General features: G+C 45.7%; 1 protein-coding gene across 1 annotated transcript in view; it reads right to left on the bottom strand.

Annotated features, from left to right (window-relative positions):
• Positions 1-16,102, bottom strand: part of PTCHD4 (patched domain containing 4) — a 49,585-nt gene extending 33,483 nt beyond the window's left edge. The window contains exon 1 of the mRNA XM_080997373.1: positions 15,527-16,102. Within this exon, the coding sequence (XP_080853499.1) occupies positions 15,527-16,075 (549 nt within the window). The 5' untranslated portion in view covers positions 16,076-16,102. The remainder of the gene's footprint in view (positions 1-15,526) is intronic.
• Positions 16,103-16,250: the final 148 nt, after the last annotated feature.

Here is a 16,250-nt window from a genome sequence, read left to right as displayed (position 1 = left end):
TGCCAGTAATAAACAAAATAATAAGATACAGTACCTGGGAGTAAGCATATTTAAAAATCTAAATAAACTTTTTAGAACTTAATTCTGTCCCACTTATGAAGAAAATTAAAAATTATCTAGAAAATTGTAAAAATATATAATTGACATGTCTGAGCAGAATAGCAGTATAAACTCTTATTTTATTAATCGGGTGGAATATAGATTAAATGCAAAAATAATGTACCAATTTGTTTTGTATAATCAGGGTTGTTAAAGTGCTTAATAACATTGCAGTTGATGTTATATCCTTCCTTGTACAGCACCTGATCCTTTCTGTTGGTGTGTTATGAACTTCTACCAAAAGAGATCCTACCCACCATAGAACAAACCGCAGTTTGCAGCCAGCATAAATCTAATTAAATTGCCATCTCCATCACTCTCTTGAAACCAAAGCCAAGTGAAATGCAAATGTGGAATCATTTTCAAGCAGATGCAACTAAGCTTTTAACCCTCTAACATGGCAAGATGGAGATTTTAAATTAGACCAAAGTGTGTGTTACTGTAGGTTTCAAAAATCAAAGTAAAGTTATGAGTTTAATAAATGGGTTATATTGCCTTGAATCTTGCTAGAGCAGTAGGTTACAAAGAGACTCCGTTTTTCTACAAAGCCGTTATCAGGCTGTCTGTCTTCTGGGGTTCTCACCATATTTGCAAGCTTTACCAGACAAACTGCAGTTTTTCTGGCTCCGTTAGGGAACGGTCTGACACTAATTGCCCATTTAGGGTTGTGACTTCTAGTGGGCACCAGTTTCCCAGGCTCTCAAGAGAGAAGTGTTTGTGGCACCTGCCACTCGATCATTTTGGCTGTAGGTGCCAGAGACAGGACATGGGACGTTCTGCATGATGAGCATGTGTTGAAATATTCCACTTACAGGCTATGGAAAGTCCTCGGAGTTTTTTAAATGCTGGGTCCCTCCCAGATCACACTCTTTAAAGCAGCTCCAGACATTGTAACTGATGGAGTAGATACAAGCTTGGCGGATCATAGTGTATGTTGATTTCAGTCAGGCTTTTGACAAAGTTCCCCACAATATTCTTGCGAGAAAGCTGATAAAATGTGGGTTAAACAAGGTAACTGTTAGGTAGATTTGTAGCTGGTTGACTGACTGAACCCAAAGGGTGGTCACTATAAAAAGTGACCAGTGGGGTGCTGCAGGGTTCTGTCATGTTGTTTAATGGCTTCATAAACAACTTGGATGAAGAAATTGAGGGGATGCTCATACAATTTGCTGATGACACCAAACTGGGAGGGATAGCTAATGCCGCAGAAGACAGAATCAGGAATCAATATGGACTTTAACAGACTGAAGAACTGGGCACAAGCTAACAAAATGAATTTCAATAGGGATAAATGTAAGGTTCTTCTCTGAGGTAGGAAGAAGCAGATGCACGAATATAGGATGGGGAACACCTTGCTTACTAGCAGTACATGTGAAAAGGATCTAGGGACCTTGGTGGACCACAAGCTTAACATGAGTCAACAGTGTGATGCAGCAGCAAAAAAAAAGCTAATGCTATTCTAGGTTGCATCAACAGAAGTCTAGTGTCCAGATCAAGGGAAGTCATAGTACCACTCTATTCTGCCTTAGTCAGACCACACTTGGAATACTGTGTCCAAGTCTGGGCACCACAATTTAAGATGGATGTTAACAAGCTGCAACATGTGCAGAGAAGGGCAACTAGGGTCTGAAAACCAAGCCTTATGAGGAACGGTTGAAGGAGCTGGATATGTTTAGCTTGGAAAAGAGGAGACTGAGAGGAGATATGATAGCCATCTTCCAATATCTTAAGGGCTGTCACATGAAAGATGGAACAAGGTTGTTTTCTCTTGCTTGAACCAATGGCTTCAAGTTACAAGAAAGGAGATTCCAACTAAACGTCAGGAAGAACTTTCTGACAGTAAGAGCTGTTGGACAGTGGAACGGTCTCCCTCGGGAGGTTGTGGACTGCCCTGCCTTGGAGGTTTTTAAGTAGAGGTTAAATGGCCATCTGTCGTGGATGCTTTAGCGGAGATTCCCACATTGTAGGGGGTTGGACTAGATAGCCCTTGGGATCCCTTCCAACTCTACAATTTTATGAAGGTGCTCAAGTTTGGGGCTATTATTGCTACAGTGAGGGGAAAATTCTGGATGAAATATCTCTCTACCCCCACCTCCACATACAAACAAACATGCTAGTCCTGAGCAGGTGTACTGTTCTCTATTAGAAGCTGGAAATAAACTGCAACATTTTATTGCAGGAACACAATTATTGAGTTATCTATCAGCAGAGCACCAAAGCAGGACCACATGGAGAGAAGAGTCCCTCGAGGGCTTCCTGAGTATGATTCTGTAAACAAACAAATAAGAGCCCAATAAGTACTCAACATGCTCATTGTTCTCCAAGGGGGGGGCAGTAGGAGGGCACACAATGGTCTGCTTGAGCCCCTGGTAACTTGCAATATCCTGGAGGGTTTGTGTGGAGTTGTGGCTGGGGAATGTGCAGGGTGAGAAATGGAGTTCCCTGCCCTAATTCCCACCAGTCCAAAATGTAATGAACTTTTAAGGGCCTGACCTCTTTGAAGCTGAGCCAAGAGCTGTGCAATATATACATACAGTTAACAGTCAACTCCTGGTGGGGTGATGAATTAGGAGCAGAGGGGAAATGCTCCAAATTCTCTTTTAGCCCCTGGCAATATTTCTGTTGTCTAGGAGGAAAGATGAAAGCAGGGCCAGAGATCCATGTCATGAGACTCTCCCACAAATATAACCTCCTTCACATTGTATCCATTCTAGTTCCAGACCACATAGGCAGCATCCTGCCAGGGGCGGAACTATGTGCCCTGGCACCCAGAGCAGGGCGGGGGCGGGGCTAGCCACCCGCACGGCAAGCATCCCTATCTGCCTGCCAGGGGAAGCCCTGCCAGCTGCCAGCGCAGCAAGCGGGGAGTGGGGGTGCGGCAATGTCACCCGCCCTCACGGCTGACACCCGGTGCGCACTGCACCCCCCGCATCCGCCTTCCTCCGCCAGTGCATCCTGCTCACTTAGCTTCACAACTTGACACTGGGAGCTCATCCATTTGGGCTACAAGGAGCCGTTGCGTAGCGGGGGGGTGCGGGGGGGCCGGCCGCACCGGGCGCAACATCTGGGGGGGTGCGCTCGCACTCGCAGCTCTCTGCCCCTACTAAAATCCACGGGTTAGGGGGCGCAAATTACTTGCCTTGCCCCTGGTGCTGACAACCCACGCTACGCCACTGATAAGAAGTGATTTCACAGCAGTTCACCCAGAGGCACCACACACACAATTTCTCACAGGCCTCTAACTTGTTCCTTCTAATCTCAGCCTTGGTGGTTTTATGCCTATTGACAAGACAATTGTATCGTCACACCTGGAGAACCCCCTAAGCAAGCTCAAAAATAGGTGCTTGTAAATTTGAAAGGACTCAGCCCACCTCACCCCAGCAAGCTTAAGGAGGAGATATGGGATGCTGAGGGTGTAGAAAAAAGAAAACAGGTTATGGGGAAAACAGCTTGATGAAGTCCCTGATAGAAATAAATTAATTTGGAAATGATTAGGGTTCGAGAGATGCAAGTCGAGTTTAGCATCTCCCCTCCTCGTGTGAAACGGAGAGGTGGAGGAAGGTGTCTCCTGGGTGGAATCTATATACATAGGAAAAAAACTCGTCTTCTGGTGAGGCATCATGGCAGACGCCAGGGCAGTGAGCAGCTCCTGAAGCCAGCCGGAACCAAGTGGGCTCCCGGGCTGGCTCCCGGGCTGCAGGGCCTGCTGCTGCTGACAGGGAACTGGGGGCGCCCGGTGTGCCAACCGAGGGAGCTGCCAACCCCTCCCCGCAGGCCGAGCCGGGAACGAAAGTGAGGACACCCAGCCAGCCACCCGGCCGACACCCTGGCACCAAGAAGAGCCCGAAGCCGGCGCAGGCGAGAAGAGGAGAGAGGAGAGAGGAACAGTGGGCAAAGAAAGACACGGAGCCCCGACCTTGCTGCTGCTGCTGCTGCTGCTGTCCCCAACGCCGCCACTGAGAAGGGAAAGGAGGAGAGGTAGGAAAGAGCACCGGGAGGGCAAGGGGAGCCGTGAAAAGACACGCGGCTGAGCCCGACCCGAGCCTCCCCCCCCCCCCCCCCCGCGGCTAGTGCGCCAAAAGCAGGCAGAGGAAGCAAGAGGAAGGCCGCGCAACCCCGCCGCGCCGGGGGAAGAGGGGGAGAGGGACGCCCGGCCACCCGGACGGCTAGTGCACCAGAAGCAGGCTGAACCCAGAGGGAAACCTGCTGGGAAAAGACCTCACCTTTTTCTATTTTTTATTCTTTATTTCCTTTTTTATACTATTTTTTTCTTCTTTTTAAATATATATAATTTTTTTATAATATTATATTATTACCATTAACTCTATCCTCTATTTTTTAATATATAAAACTTTCCCCCTTTCATATATTTTAACCCCCTTTTTAACCCCCCCTTTTTTCCTTTCCCACTTCCCTAAGTCTTCAGCCCTTTCACTAAATTACTATTACTACCATTACATCCATATATTACTTAAAAACACATTTTCCATCCCCCCCCAAAAAGGGAGGGACTTTTTTGTTGCTGTTGTCCTCTTTCCTTCCCAATATTTTTTACTTTATTTTTACCAGACATATAAAAAAAGCTGTAAAAATGCTTTTTTACAAAATGTTTTGAAAAATACATTGAATTTGGCATAGCTCACTGTTGCCACCTAGTGCCACATTTGTATACTACACTTTACAACACATTTAAAACCTTTTATTTGCAGCTGTGTAGCTGAGTCCCTGATGAAGCCCTGAGGCCAGGAGCGCTGCTCTTCTAGCTTAGCTCCAGCCCTCAACAGGAGCACTTATCTTACACAACACGGGATACACCACGGGAAAGGAGCGTTTGAGAAACTCGCCAAATCTTCCAGAGGGAGCAAGGGAGATTAACAGTGGCACAACTGGCACCCTGCACAGACTGAGGACACATTATTCCGTTGCCAGAGGAGGAACCATGTTGGTCTGCTGCTGCAGCAACGACAACCATTCTCTTTGTGTCATTATTGAGATCAAATGAGCACTTTCACCACACACTTTTCGGAACTAGCTAAAATAGTCTTGTTTAAGTAAGCCTACCCAGACATTGAGAATGTTGAGATAATTTTAATCTGTTTTAATATTTTAGCTTTTGTATGTTTTAAAGGATGGCTATGAATTTTTCTTGATTTTACTGTTTTGTCTTTGGTGAACTGTTTGAGGTTTTTTACACTCAAGCGGTGCATAAATTTTATGAAAAAAATAAAATAAAAATCTAAGTCAATCTCTCTCACACTGGAGAGCCAGTGTGGTGTAGTGGTTAAGAGCAGTGGACTCATTATCTGGGGAACCGGGTTCGCTTCTCCGCTCCTCCACATGCAGCTGCTGGGTGACCTTGGGCAGTCACACTTCTCTGAAGTCTCTCAGCCCCACTCACCTCACAGAGTGTTTGTTGTGGGGGAGGAAGGGAAAGGAGAATGTGAGCCGCTTTGAGACCCCTTAAAGGGAGTGAAAGGCAGGATATCAAATCCAAACTCTTCTTCTTCTTCTTCTCTTTGGTAGAACATGTTCATGTTTCTAATTACCAGGTGATTATTTGGAGACTGGAATAACCAAAAACCTCATAATATATGCTCACCCTCACAACAGCTCTCTGGGACAAAAAGTGTCCCTAAGTGAGAAGCAGATGGGAAGCAGCTCATAGGAACCAGTGGAACAAACCTCTGAGGAAACTTGGTGAGAACCCTTTAAATTGATGGCATACAAAGAAACACAAATGTGTTCCTATTTGGCGATTCAGTTCTCCCATATGCACTGCCTGGGACGTTCTATGCCTGGCCCAGAGGCGACTCTTGTGTCTTTAGGAGTGAGGAGAAATTTGGCAGGTGCACTTGCCTCATCATTACTGCTCTGAGAGGTAAGGAACTAGATGTACTAATTCACTTCTTTACACACAGCCAGTAAAGAGCCACTTAGAAGCTGTCAGTCTTGAACTGAAACAGAAAGGGTCGTGACCACTTAACCTTTTTTTAAACCAGCACAGAACTTGTATGCGCAATTGGACATTTTTATTTTGCGACAGCTAATCCAAAATTGCTTCCTTGATTAAATTTGCACAGCTAGGGTTGGTAGGATTCACCCCAGAAAACAAGCATTTGTGCTTAAAACAGGAGCTAGAGTTGCCCGGGGGGCACCTGCATTGCCTTCGCCCATTCTCCACCCTGAGTTGCGGTGCTGAGCAGGAGTTTGCAACTATTGCCTGGCTGAAGGTGGCATGATGGGAAGGACCTGCTGCTTTGTGCTTCCTGCCTTGTAGGCCCACTCCTGTATTTTAGTGGTCTATTGACAAGGTATAGTGAACCCTCTTATATGAAACAACGTGAGCTTACATCAACAAAATCGGATAACATGCATAATTTTCATTTGGTAGCTCTCTATAGCAAACATGTCATGGAGTTCACTGTCACCCTGAAGCTAATTTTCTTAGTGCTGTGGAGAACATTAGTACACATGTGCACTGCGTCATCTTCAAAGGTCTCTTATGTCCCTCCTCTTGGAATGTCCACATTGTGTTTCTTGGCCGTGCTAGGGTGTGACAAAGAGGTATTTTATAAGGAATACAGAGTATATTCCATACCAGAAATGTTTTTACTTCAGACTTAAGGAGGTTGCAGTTTAAAAGGGAACTGAGGAAAAACTTCTACAGCAGTGCTGTTCGCAGTCAACCTAACATTTTCAGTCATTTTTGCTCATAAGCTAAGTAGGTCATGCATAAAAAAAGCAAAAGTATTAAAGGTAAATCTCATTTAGCCAAGTGACCTAGAGCACACTGAAAACACCTAAGGTCTGTATTTTATTTTTATATGCACTGATGGGGAGCTAAGTAAGGTGCACAGAGTTTTGATGAAGAGAAGATACTAGAGCACTGATATGATGTTTCTATATTTATTATTCTTTATTATATTTTTAGTGATTTTTGCAATCAAGGGAAGCAAAAGTAAAATGACAAAGTCATAAAAATCAGATGCAAACAGCAAAAAAACTAAAATATTCATCTGACAATATGTTTAAAGAGAACAAGTCCTACCCTTGCTTTCAGTGACCCTCCAAATTAAGTTTGGACAAATAAGTTTACCCAGCAATGGTCCCAGATGTGCTTCCTGGAAAAGAGCCTTTCGCAGGTGGGGAGCCACCACTGAAACGTCCCATTCGCATGCCGCCATCTTTGACACTTCCTTCAGAGAGGGCACATGAAGGAGGAGCTCAGATGGCGGCTGCAGTGTCCAGGCTAGTTTATGTGGGCAGAGGCAGCCCTGGAGGCATTGGAGTCCTGAGACTTTATATGTCAAGGCTGTATCACGGGTTGTAGGTCAAACCAGCAATGCAAACTAAGTGATAGCCAGTGCAGTCGAGCCAGGATAGCTGCTAAATGTTCAGACTGTCCTGCCCTGGTCAGCCCTGCTGGCTGCTGAAATCTGCATCAGCTGCAGTTTCCAAACTGTCTCCAAATGCAGTAATCTAACCTAGAGGTGACCAAAGCACAGACAACAGAAGTGGAGCTATCCCTGTCCAAATTGGGGCATAGCTGGGCTGCTGGCCAAAGCTGATGGAAGGCACTCTGCGCCACGGAGGCCACCTGAGCCTCAAGCAACAGCAAGGAATCCAGAAGGACCCGCAAGATACATAGCTGCTCCTCAAGAGGGAATTTAATCCCGTCCACAGTAGGGGACGCTCCACCCATCCAGTCTAGGGAGACACCCACAAACAGTGCCACAGTCTTATCTGGATTAATCTTCACTACATTTGTTTGATTTTGTTCTATTTCTGGGGAATATGAGTTTGGCAGGACACCTGGCCTTGTTGTAAGCTATTAAAGGTCATTTTAGAAGCACCTGGTGAAGTGTATATACATGGTTGGCTAATGGCACTCAGTAAATGCTGGAATGTGCATCGACTCCCCTGAGATTCACTCCGTAATGTCACAGCAGCCCCGATTTTACAAGCTGCCAAAGTCAGGCAATATGTTTTGCAGTAACCTGACTTTTAATTTCTCTTCCTTCTGTGGGGGGTAATTCCCTCTTCCCATAAATATGTAAGTTAGATTTCATAGAGTGGTCCCAGGGCAGCTGCGGAAGAAATCATCTAGCATAAATTCATGCTGAGGTATTCCTGTCACTGCAATAGTGAAGCGAGTTCAGAGCTGGAGTGTGGTGGGCCCACGATGAAGGACATTTGAATAGCACTTGGAACAACATGTGAGAGTTAGATATAGAATAAGTGTATGTGGCAGCTTCGTCACAAAGAAAATGCCTCAGAGCGATGGCATCTCCTGTCTTTTTCACCTTTGTACATGTTAAAGTTCTCAATAACCACAGAATGTCAAAAATATTGGTTTTTGATGGTAAAGTCAACTGCACTAAACACTAAGAGCATCTTAGGGCATTAACATCCAGAACATTAGCCTAACCCTAAAACAAGGGAGCATTCACAACATTTCCCCATAGTTAATAATACATGTTGACCACAGTCATGGACAGCTGAGGAGTCAGGGATTAAATAGTGCACAAATTTGTGTAAAATGTGCACAAGCGTGTGAATGTGTTATTTTGTTCTACCCCTGCCCCAGTGTCCCATAGAATAGAGTCATAGGACTGGAATGGACCTTGGATGTCACCTAGTCCAAACCTCGGCTCTGTGCAGGATGCAACAATAGCATTTCTGCCTGATGGCGATCCAGCCTTATCTTGAGTTTCATACCTTGCTTCCTGACTGGGCAACATGTTGCAATCAAGTCTGACTCTTGTTTCTGCCCTACCTAACATTTTGAAGTTCAGCTTGCCAATGTGTTGATTTCTATAATAGAGAACCAAGGATTTCTGCAAGTCAGTTTCCAGACTACAGTTGTAACTTGACAGCTATGCTCCTTAAAAGTCTACGCCATTCCTCTACCACAAAAGAAAGAAACATTTTGATCTAATTCAACTGCTCTTATGACAAATTTTCTGAAGTATGTAGGAAAGAAACAGACTTAGACCCAATAGGAAGTTTTTTAAAAATCTAACTGGTATGTGGGAGTGGAGTTTTTGGCAACAGCTGCAGCAGACGCCCCCTCCCAAATTAAAAATCAGGTGGCATCTATCCAAAAGTTCTTAAAGAACTCAAATGTGAAATTTCTGGTCCTCTAAGAAATTAGCAGCAGCAGCAGCAGCAGTAGTAGTATATTGTCCTTCATCTATAGATCACAGTTCACATCCATAGATCTCAGTTCACCCATAGTTCACATCATAATAATAAACATATGTACAGTAGCTTGTTTTTTTAAAGGGTCCAAGAAATTATACGTTAGTTGGCTTTGTATCTGTTCTGGGAAAACTGATGGAAAGCATGACTAAAAATAAAATTACCAAGCACAGAGAAAAGTCAGCATGGCTTCTGAAAAGGTAAGACCTGTCCAAATAAATTTTTTAAGAGTTATTTTAGTGTGTCATTAAGCACATGGTGATGCAAAACGTTGGATCAGATGGAACTAATGCTTTTTAATTTGTTCATGAATGAATGACCTGGAGTTAGTATTGAGCAGATGACACCAAATTATTCAGGTTGGTAAAAGACAAAAGGGGTTGCAACAGGTTGTGGTTCAATGTAAACAAGAGTAAAGTGTTACACATTGGGGCAAATATACTAAGTTTCTGGTGGTTACTGACCAAGAAAGAGATATTGGGGTCACAGTTTGATGAAAATGTTGCATTGGTGTGCAACTGTTATGAAAAGGGTGAATTTAATGGTAGGGATAGAAAATGAAACTGTCTGTATCACAATGCCTTCATATCATAAATCAAAATGCTTATAAATGTGGCTATGTGTAGAATATTGTGTACATTTCTGGTAACCACAACTCAAAAAGGGCATTGTTGGCATCTCTCTTTCTTTTTTTGGTGGCTCTTAAAAGAGTCTTTGGGGTCGCGTGCCGAGGGCAAGCAGTGGGTCCAGGGAGCCTCTTCTTCTTGGGCTTGGCCACTTTGGCCTTGACTGCCTTGGCCTTGGCCACCGTCTGTCTTGAGAGACAATGGAGTGCATCTCCAGGGGTGAAGCAAAACCGCTGCATTAGCAGCACCAAAGTGACCTCTCCTGGGGCACAAGCCTGGGCAGTGTGTCTGGAGGTCCTGGGCTGCCCAGACAACAAGACCCCCTTCTCAGCCTCACTGATGGGGTCCACAGGAAAGCAGAGCAAGATGTTTGGCACAAGATCATCTGCAGGAGTTGCTGGAAGGAGGCACACCAGGTGCCATCCAACCACCTTAGGGACTCCACTCTGGATTTGTGAAGGGTTTACTCCTGAGCCTTTTCTTCTTCTGAAGATATCCCACAAGGCAGCAGAGGTTTAGGATCAGAGATTTCATTCTCCTAGATGGGCCAGATGGGCTACCTTCCTAGACTGACAACCCCCATCTCACTTCACTCTACGGCATGTGCAGAAACCGCCTTGACTGTTGGACCCACTCTTGGTCTCATCCACTCAATCCACCAGAGCCTGTCTTTGAATGCAGGGGAAGCCCTAACTCACAGAGAGATTGAGACCCATCAGCTCCGCTCACTGGCCAGTCAAAGCTGTTCTCAGGGCATGCTGACAGCTTCTTGGAGCCCCTCCCCAAACACCCCATGCACCCCCAAAAAAGGATATTATAGAGCTGGAAAGGGGGCAGAAAGGGGTGACCAACATGTTTAAGGGGCTGGAGCAACTCCTCTGTGGGCTACAGTTACCACATTTGGGGCTCTTTAGTTTAGGGGGGAGAGACAAGTAAGGAGGGAGGCTGGGATACTGCTGTAGAAAACTATGTGTGGTGTAGGAAAAGTAACACCAGAACCCAGGGCCTTCCGGGGAAGAGGCGCAGACAAAGCCAAGCGTTTCTGTGATCACCAATAGTCAGCATGGATTTCTGAAAAATAAGTCATGTCAGACTAACCTGATCTCGTTTTTTGACAGAATTACAAGCCTGGTAGATGAAGGGAACGCAGTGGATGTAGCCTACCTTGATTTCAGCAAGGCATTTGACAAGGTGCCCCATGATATTCTTGTAAAGAAGCTGGTAAAATGTGGTCTTCACGATGCTACCACTCAGTGGATTTGTAACTGGCTGACTGACCGAACCCAAAGGGTGCTCATCAATGGTTCCTCTTCATCCTGGAGATGAGTGACTAGTGGGGTGCCACAGGGTTCTGTCTTGGGCCCGGTCTTATTCAACATCTTTATCAACGACTTGGATGATGGACTCAAGGGCATCCTGATCAAATTTGCAGATGACACCAAACTGGGAGGGGTGGCTAACACCCCAGAGGACAGGATCACACTTCAAAACGACCTTGACAGATTAGAGAACTGGGCCAAAACAAACAAGATGAATTTTAACAGGGAAAAATGTAAAGTATTGCACTTGGGCAAAAAAAATGAGAGGCACAAATACAAGATGGGTGACACCTGGCTTGAGAGCAGTACATGTGAAAAGGATCTAGGAGTCTTGGTTGACCACAAACTTGACATGAGCCAACAGTGTGACGCGGCAGCTAAAAAAGCCAATGCAATTCTGGGCTGCGTCAATAGGAGTATAGCATCTAGATCAAGGGAAGTAATAGTGCCACTGTATTCTGCTCTGGTCAGACCTCACCTGGAGTACTGTGTCCAGTTCTGGGCACCACAGTTCAAGAAGGACACTGACAAACTGGAACGTGTCCAGAGGAGGGCAACCAAAAAGGTCAAAGGCCTGGAAACGATGCCTTATGAGGAACAGCTAAGGGAGCTGGGCATGTTTAGCCTGGAGAAGAGGAGGTTAAGGGGTGATATGATAGCCATGTTCCAATATATAAAAGGATGTCACATAGAGGAGGGAGAAAGGTTGTTTTCTGCTGCTCCAGAGAAGCGGACACGGAGCAATGGATCCAAACTACAAGAAAGAAGATTCCACCTAAACATTAGGAAGAACTTCCTGACAGTAAGAGCTGTTCGAGAGTGGAATTTGCTGCCAAGGAGTGTGGTGGAGTCTCCTTCTTTGGAGGTCTTTAAGCAGAGGCTTGACAACCATATGTCAGGAGTGCTCTGATGGTGTTTCCTGCTTGGCAGGGGGTTGGACTCGATGGCCCTTGTGGTCTCTTCCAACTCTAGGATTCTATGATTCTATGATTCTTTACACTGCGCAAAGTTAGACGATGTAATTTGCTTCCACAAGATGTAGCGATGGCCATCAACTTGGAAAGTGTTAAAAGGGAATGACAACCATGTCTATCAGCATATTTGTGTGTGTCTATACTGTATATTAAATTTCTGTCTCATTTTTCTTTTTTCATGGAACCCAGATTGGTATATATATGGTATCCAGGTACTGACCAGACACAGGAGTTTCAGCAAGGTCACAGTGGCCTCTTGTGCCTTAAGCTAAGCGCTGCTGGATCACACCAAAGGCCTTGCCCAGTCTGCTCTTTGGGCACTTAGAAGGTATCCATAGAAAACAAAGAACTACATGCAGCAGGCTGATGTGAGAAGGACCAAAGCGTTCTGCTCCTCTTCTGGGACCATCTCCCCCACAAATGGGTTACCAAATGAAGGAGAGGCCCTCCTCCACAGTCCAAAACAGCTCTTGTTTTGTATTTGTTTTGTTCTTTTCAGGTTAGCAACTTTTTTGGATTTTCTTACAATTTCCTTATATATTTACAATTAGTGGTATGAGGGGAATTTTAAAATATGCAGGAGCAATAAAATTAGAAACATTATATGCTTTTTTACACACATTTCTATGGTAAAAGTATCTGTATATCATGCACAGATGTTATATGTGGCAGTCTTGCTACATGGACAGACAGAAAAACTAACATACATGTCATTGTTACAAGGTTATAACATTCCTTTTTAAACACAATATTTTTTTAATCCATCAAATCTTCAGGGTGGTAATAAATCTTGCAACTGGTGTTGAACCTTGATTGAAGTCCTTTTTTTGCACTTGGATGTTTTCTGTTTGGCCTGTTTGGCTTGTGGGTGTCATATATGTGGTAGAATTGGCCTCTTGCCCGGTGGTTGGTCAAAAGTGAACTCAACCAAGGAAGGTGCTACCTTCATCACCAAAACACGGACTCTGCTCTGTTTGGTTGGTTGGCCTGCCCCTGGGACACAAGGGCAGAGAGCTGGCAAGGTTTCATAGGGGAGGAATGCAGGGCCAGCCTTGGGTCAACTCACTCTCCCTGAAAGAAGCTGCGGTCCAAAGTGCAGCCAAGGAGAGGGTAGCAGGAGCTGCATCTCTTGAGTCTCAAGGTTCTTTACAACTAGAAGGAGCAAGTGAAAAGCTAACCAATATTTGGCCACGTTAACTGATCTTGGGCCTATGGAAGAGAACCTTTAAACCTAAAGATTTCATTCCCTAATAGCTGTGCACAGAGACATGGAAATAAATTATGGTGTTAATGCACAGTTTCATATTCCACAGAGCAACATGGACTTCCACAGGAGCACCAACCATGCCAGCCAGAAATTCCCTGAGAGCCCAAAGGAACACATTAGATCCCATCAACCTTTAGGGTGGGACCTAATTGACCTCTTCTTCCTATGGTGGACAGCAGCAGCTGGAGGCCCAAACCACCCCAGGATGTGGTGCAATGGCAATGGCAAACTCCCGCAGTTCCAGCTGACCCCGTCTCCACCAAGTCAAGAACATCCAGGACGACCTGCCACATAATGGGGCAGACTCACAGTTCTAGACTGAGGGGCTTCTCAGAATGCAAAAAGTTACAGCACGTCTATTAGGTGTTTCTGAGCATGGAGAAAGATTCACTAAGGGCATGGAACAAAGTTTAATTCCCTGACTGTTAGTTTTCAAAGCCGTTTTCCTGCCCAACAAAGACAAGTCATTTATATGAATCAGAAATAAACATAAAATGCCCCTCAGTTATAGAAATCAGAAAAAATCCCAGTCAGATGGATGGTAGATAAATAATAAATTATGGCATATGAATATGTTGTTGCTGCTGCTGCTGCTGTTGTTATTATTATGTACTCCATCTGTCATATCTTTCCCACACAAAATAAATAATTTCAGTGAAAGAAAATGAACTACTACAGTGTGTTTTTCTTACTTCACTTAGGGCTTATGGTAGACTTCATGCAGATTTTCAAGTATGGATATTTTCCCATGTAGGACATTATCATTCACGCGCACACACAAATAGCTGAAAGAAACATGTAAGGTATAATTCAGCAAAAGTTAATGCTGGCAAAGTTCTTCTGGCAACAATGGGATGGGATGGGACATGCAACACAGCACTGCGCACCGTTACTTGGAAGTAAGTCCCCCTGCTTTCAATAGGACTTAACTATTAGGAAAGTGTGCCGAGGATTGCAGCCTTAATTGTGCTAAACAAGCCCTCTTAATCTCAGTAGGGCTTAGATGTGACCAGGTTTTGCTGCATTGTGCTCATATTTATAACTTCCAGGTAGATCAAGAGAACCCACTATTAGGGCTGCAGCCTGAACTAATGTAGGTCACAACCATAAAAATGAATGGGTTTTTTTTCTGAAGAAAAATAAGAAGTTTTTGTGGGTTTCCAAATGGATGTTTGGGCTAAAGGCGGGTGTCAGGGATAACAATAAGATATGGTTTCTGAGCTACGTGGCTAAGGCTTAAATTGCACATCCAGTGGTGTCAGTGATAACAAAAGGTTGCAGGTTATACCTGAAATTCTGTCTGCCATGCAACACAGCAGTCTCAAGAAGAATCCTAGAATAAAATTTCTACCAGTGGAGAAATTGTTGAGCCAAGCATTCATATCCACAGTCGCATTTTTTAGATTCAGGTAGGGAACCTTTGTTTGCCTTGGGATATGAAATATTAGGGTTAGCTGGGCAGAAACTTTCCATATCCCACCATTTTGCCTTTACTTGAGCATTGCATTGATGGTGCAATCCTATATGCCAGATCATAACCAGTGGCAAGGTTGGCCATCAGACTTGCCACCCTAGGCATGCAGCTAACGAACACAATTCCTAGAATCACTACTGCAATACTTCTGCCACCAGCACACTACAGCACAGGTTTCCTAAAATACACCCGAGGGAAGCCTCTTCTGGACCATATCAAAGGTCTCTTCCCGTACCAAGCGGAGTTCATGACGAGTGCAAAAAATGTGACATTTCCCATATACATTCCTGTGATGAATTAACCTCTGCCTGAAAAGCGTTGCAGAGCTTTACCCCATGCTCAGTTTATTTGCAGACGGGACAATTTCCCACTCCACACCATTCCCACCCACCCCCACATCTACCCGCCCCCGCCCCCCGCCCCGGATTCCCCCATAGAAGTATGTCATTGGGTGCCGTCTTTGGAAAACTACCCCAGAAATGACCACGGCGCTTCTCTTTGCTGTTGAGGACAAGGAAGGAAGTGCTGCCTCTTTAACGGGCAAAAGCATGCAGTTGAGAGCATACCTTCAATTTAGTGTTGGGATAGCTCACTTGCACCCTGGCTGTTGTCTTATTGGAGAGGGCAGCCTGCCTCAGATCCTCTAGCACTGAAATTATATCATCCAGCACGCATTTCTTATCCTGATTTCTCAACACACACAGATGGGAAAAAGTATAATTATAGCCTTTGTGGTTCACCTTCATTTCCAGCACGGCTCGGTGGATGCGCAGCAGTCCTTCTGCCTGATGCAGAATATTGCCTCCGGGCTTGCAGAGGGCGATCAGGCGGCCATACCGCCCCGGGGTGTGCAAGTCCGAGTAGAGGCGGCTTTTGGAGCGGTCCAGCGGGAAGAGGCTGTTGGCCAGGCTGCGCTCGATCTTGGCCAGGCTGTGGCTGGGCGCCACCAGGCGCTCCAGGTCGGTCTCGGGCTGGAAGCGGTGCAGGGCGCTGAAGCCGAAGATGAGCGTCAGCACTGCGGGCACCGTCAGGAAGAAGACCGGGTGGCGGCTGACGAACAAGCCCAGCTGGTGGCACGACGAGCGGAGCCCTCTGTGGATCGCCTGCCGCAGCATCCTCCTCCGCCCCAGCCGGCGCCAGGCTGCCGGCGCCGAGCGGGCAAGCGCACCTTCCGCGGGGCTCCGCGCCGGATCCGCCTGCCGCGTGCACGCCCGGCGCGCGCCCCCGCTCCGCCGCCCCCCGCCCGCCCGCGCGCCCGCGCCGTTCAAACACTGCAGCAAGTTGCAGCAG

The sequence above is a fragment of the Podarcis pityusensis genome (genome assembly GCF_964106645.2).
Source record: "Podarcis pityusensis genome assembly, chromosome: 3".
In the NCBI taxonomy this organism is placed as follows: domain Eukaryota; kingdom Metazoa; phylum Chordata; class Lepidosauria; order Squamata; family Lacertidae; genus Podarcis; species Podarcis pityusensis.
The sequence above is the reverse complement of the archived record's forward strand: the minus strand, read 5'-3'. Positions and strand labels throughout refer to the sequence as shown.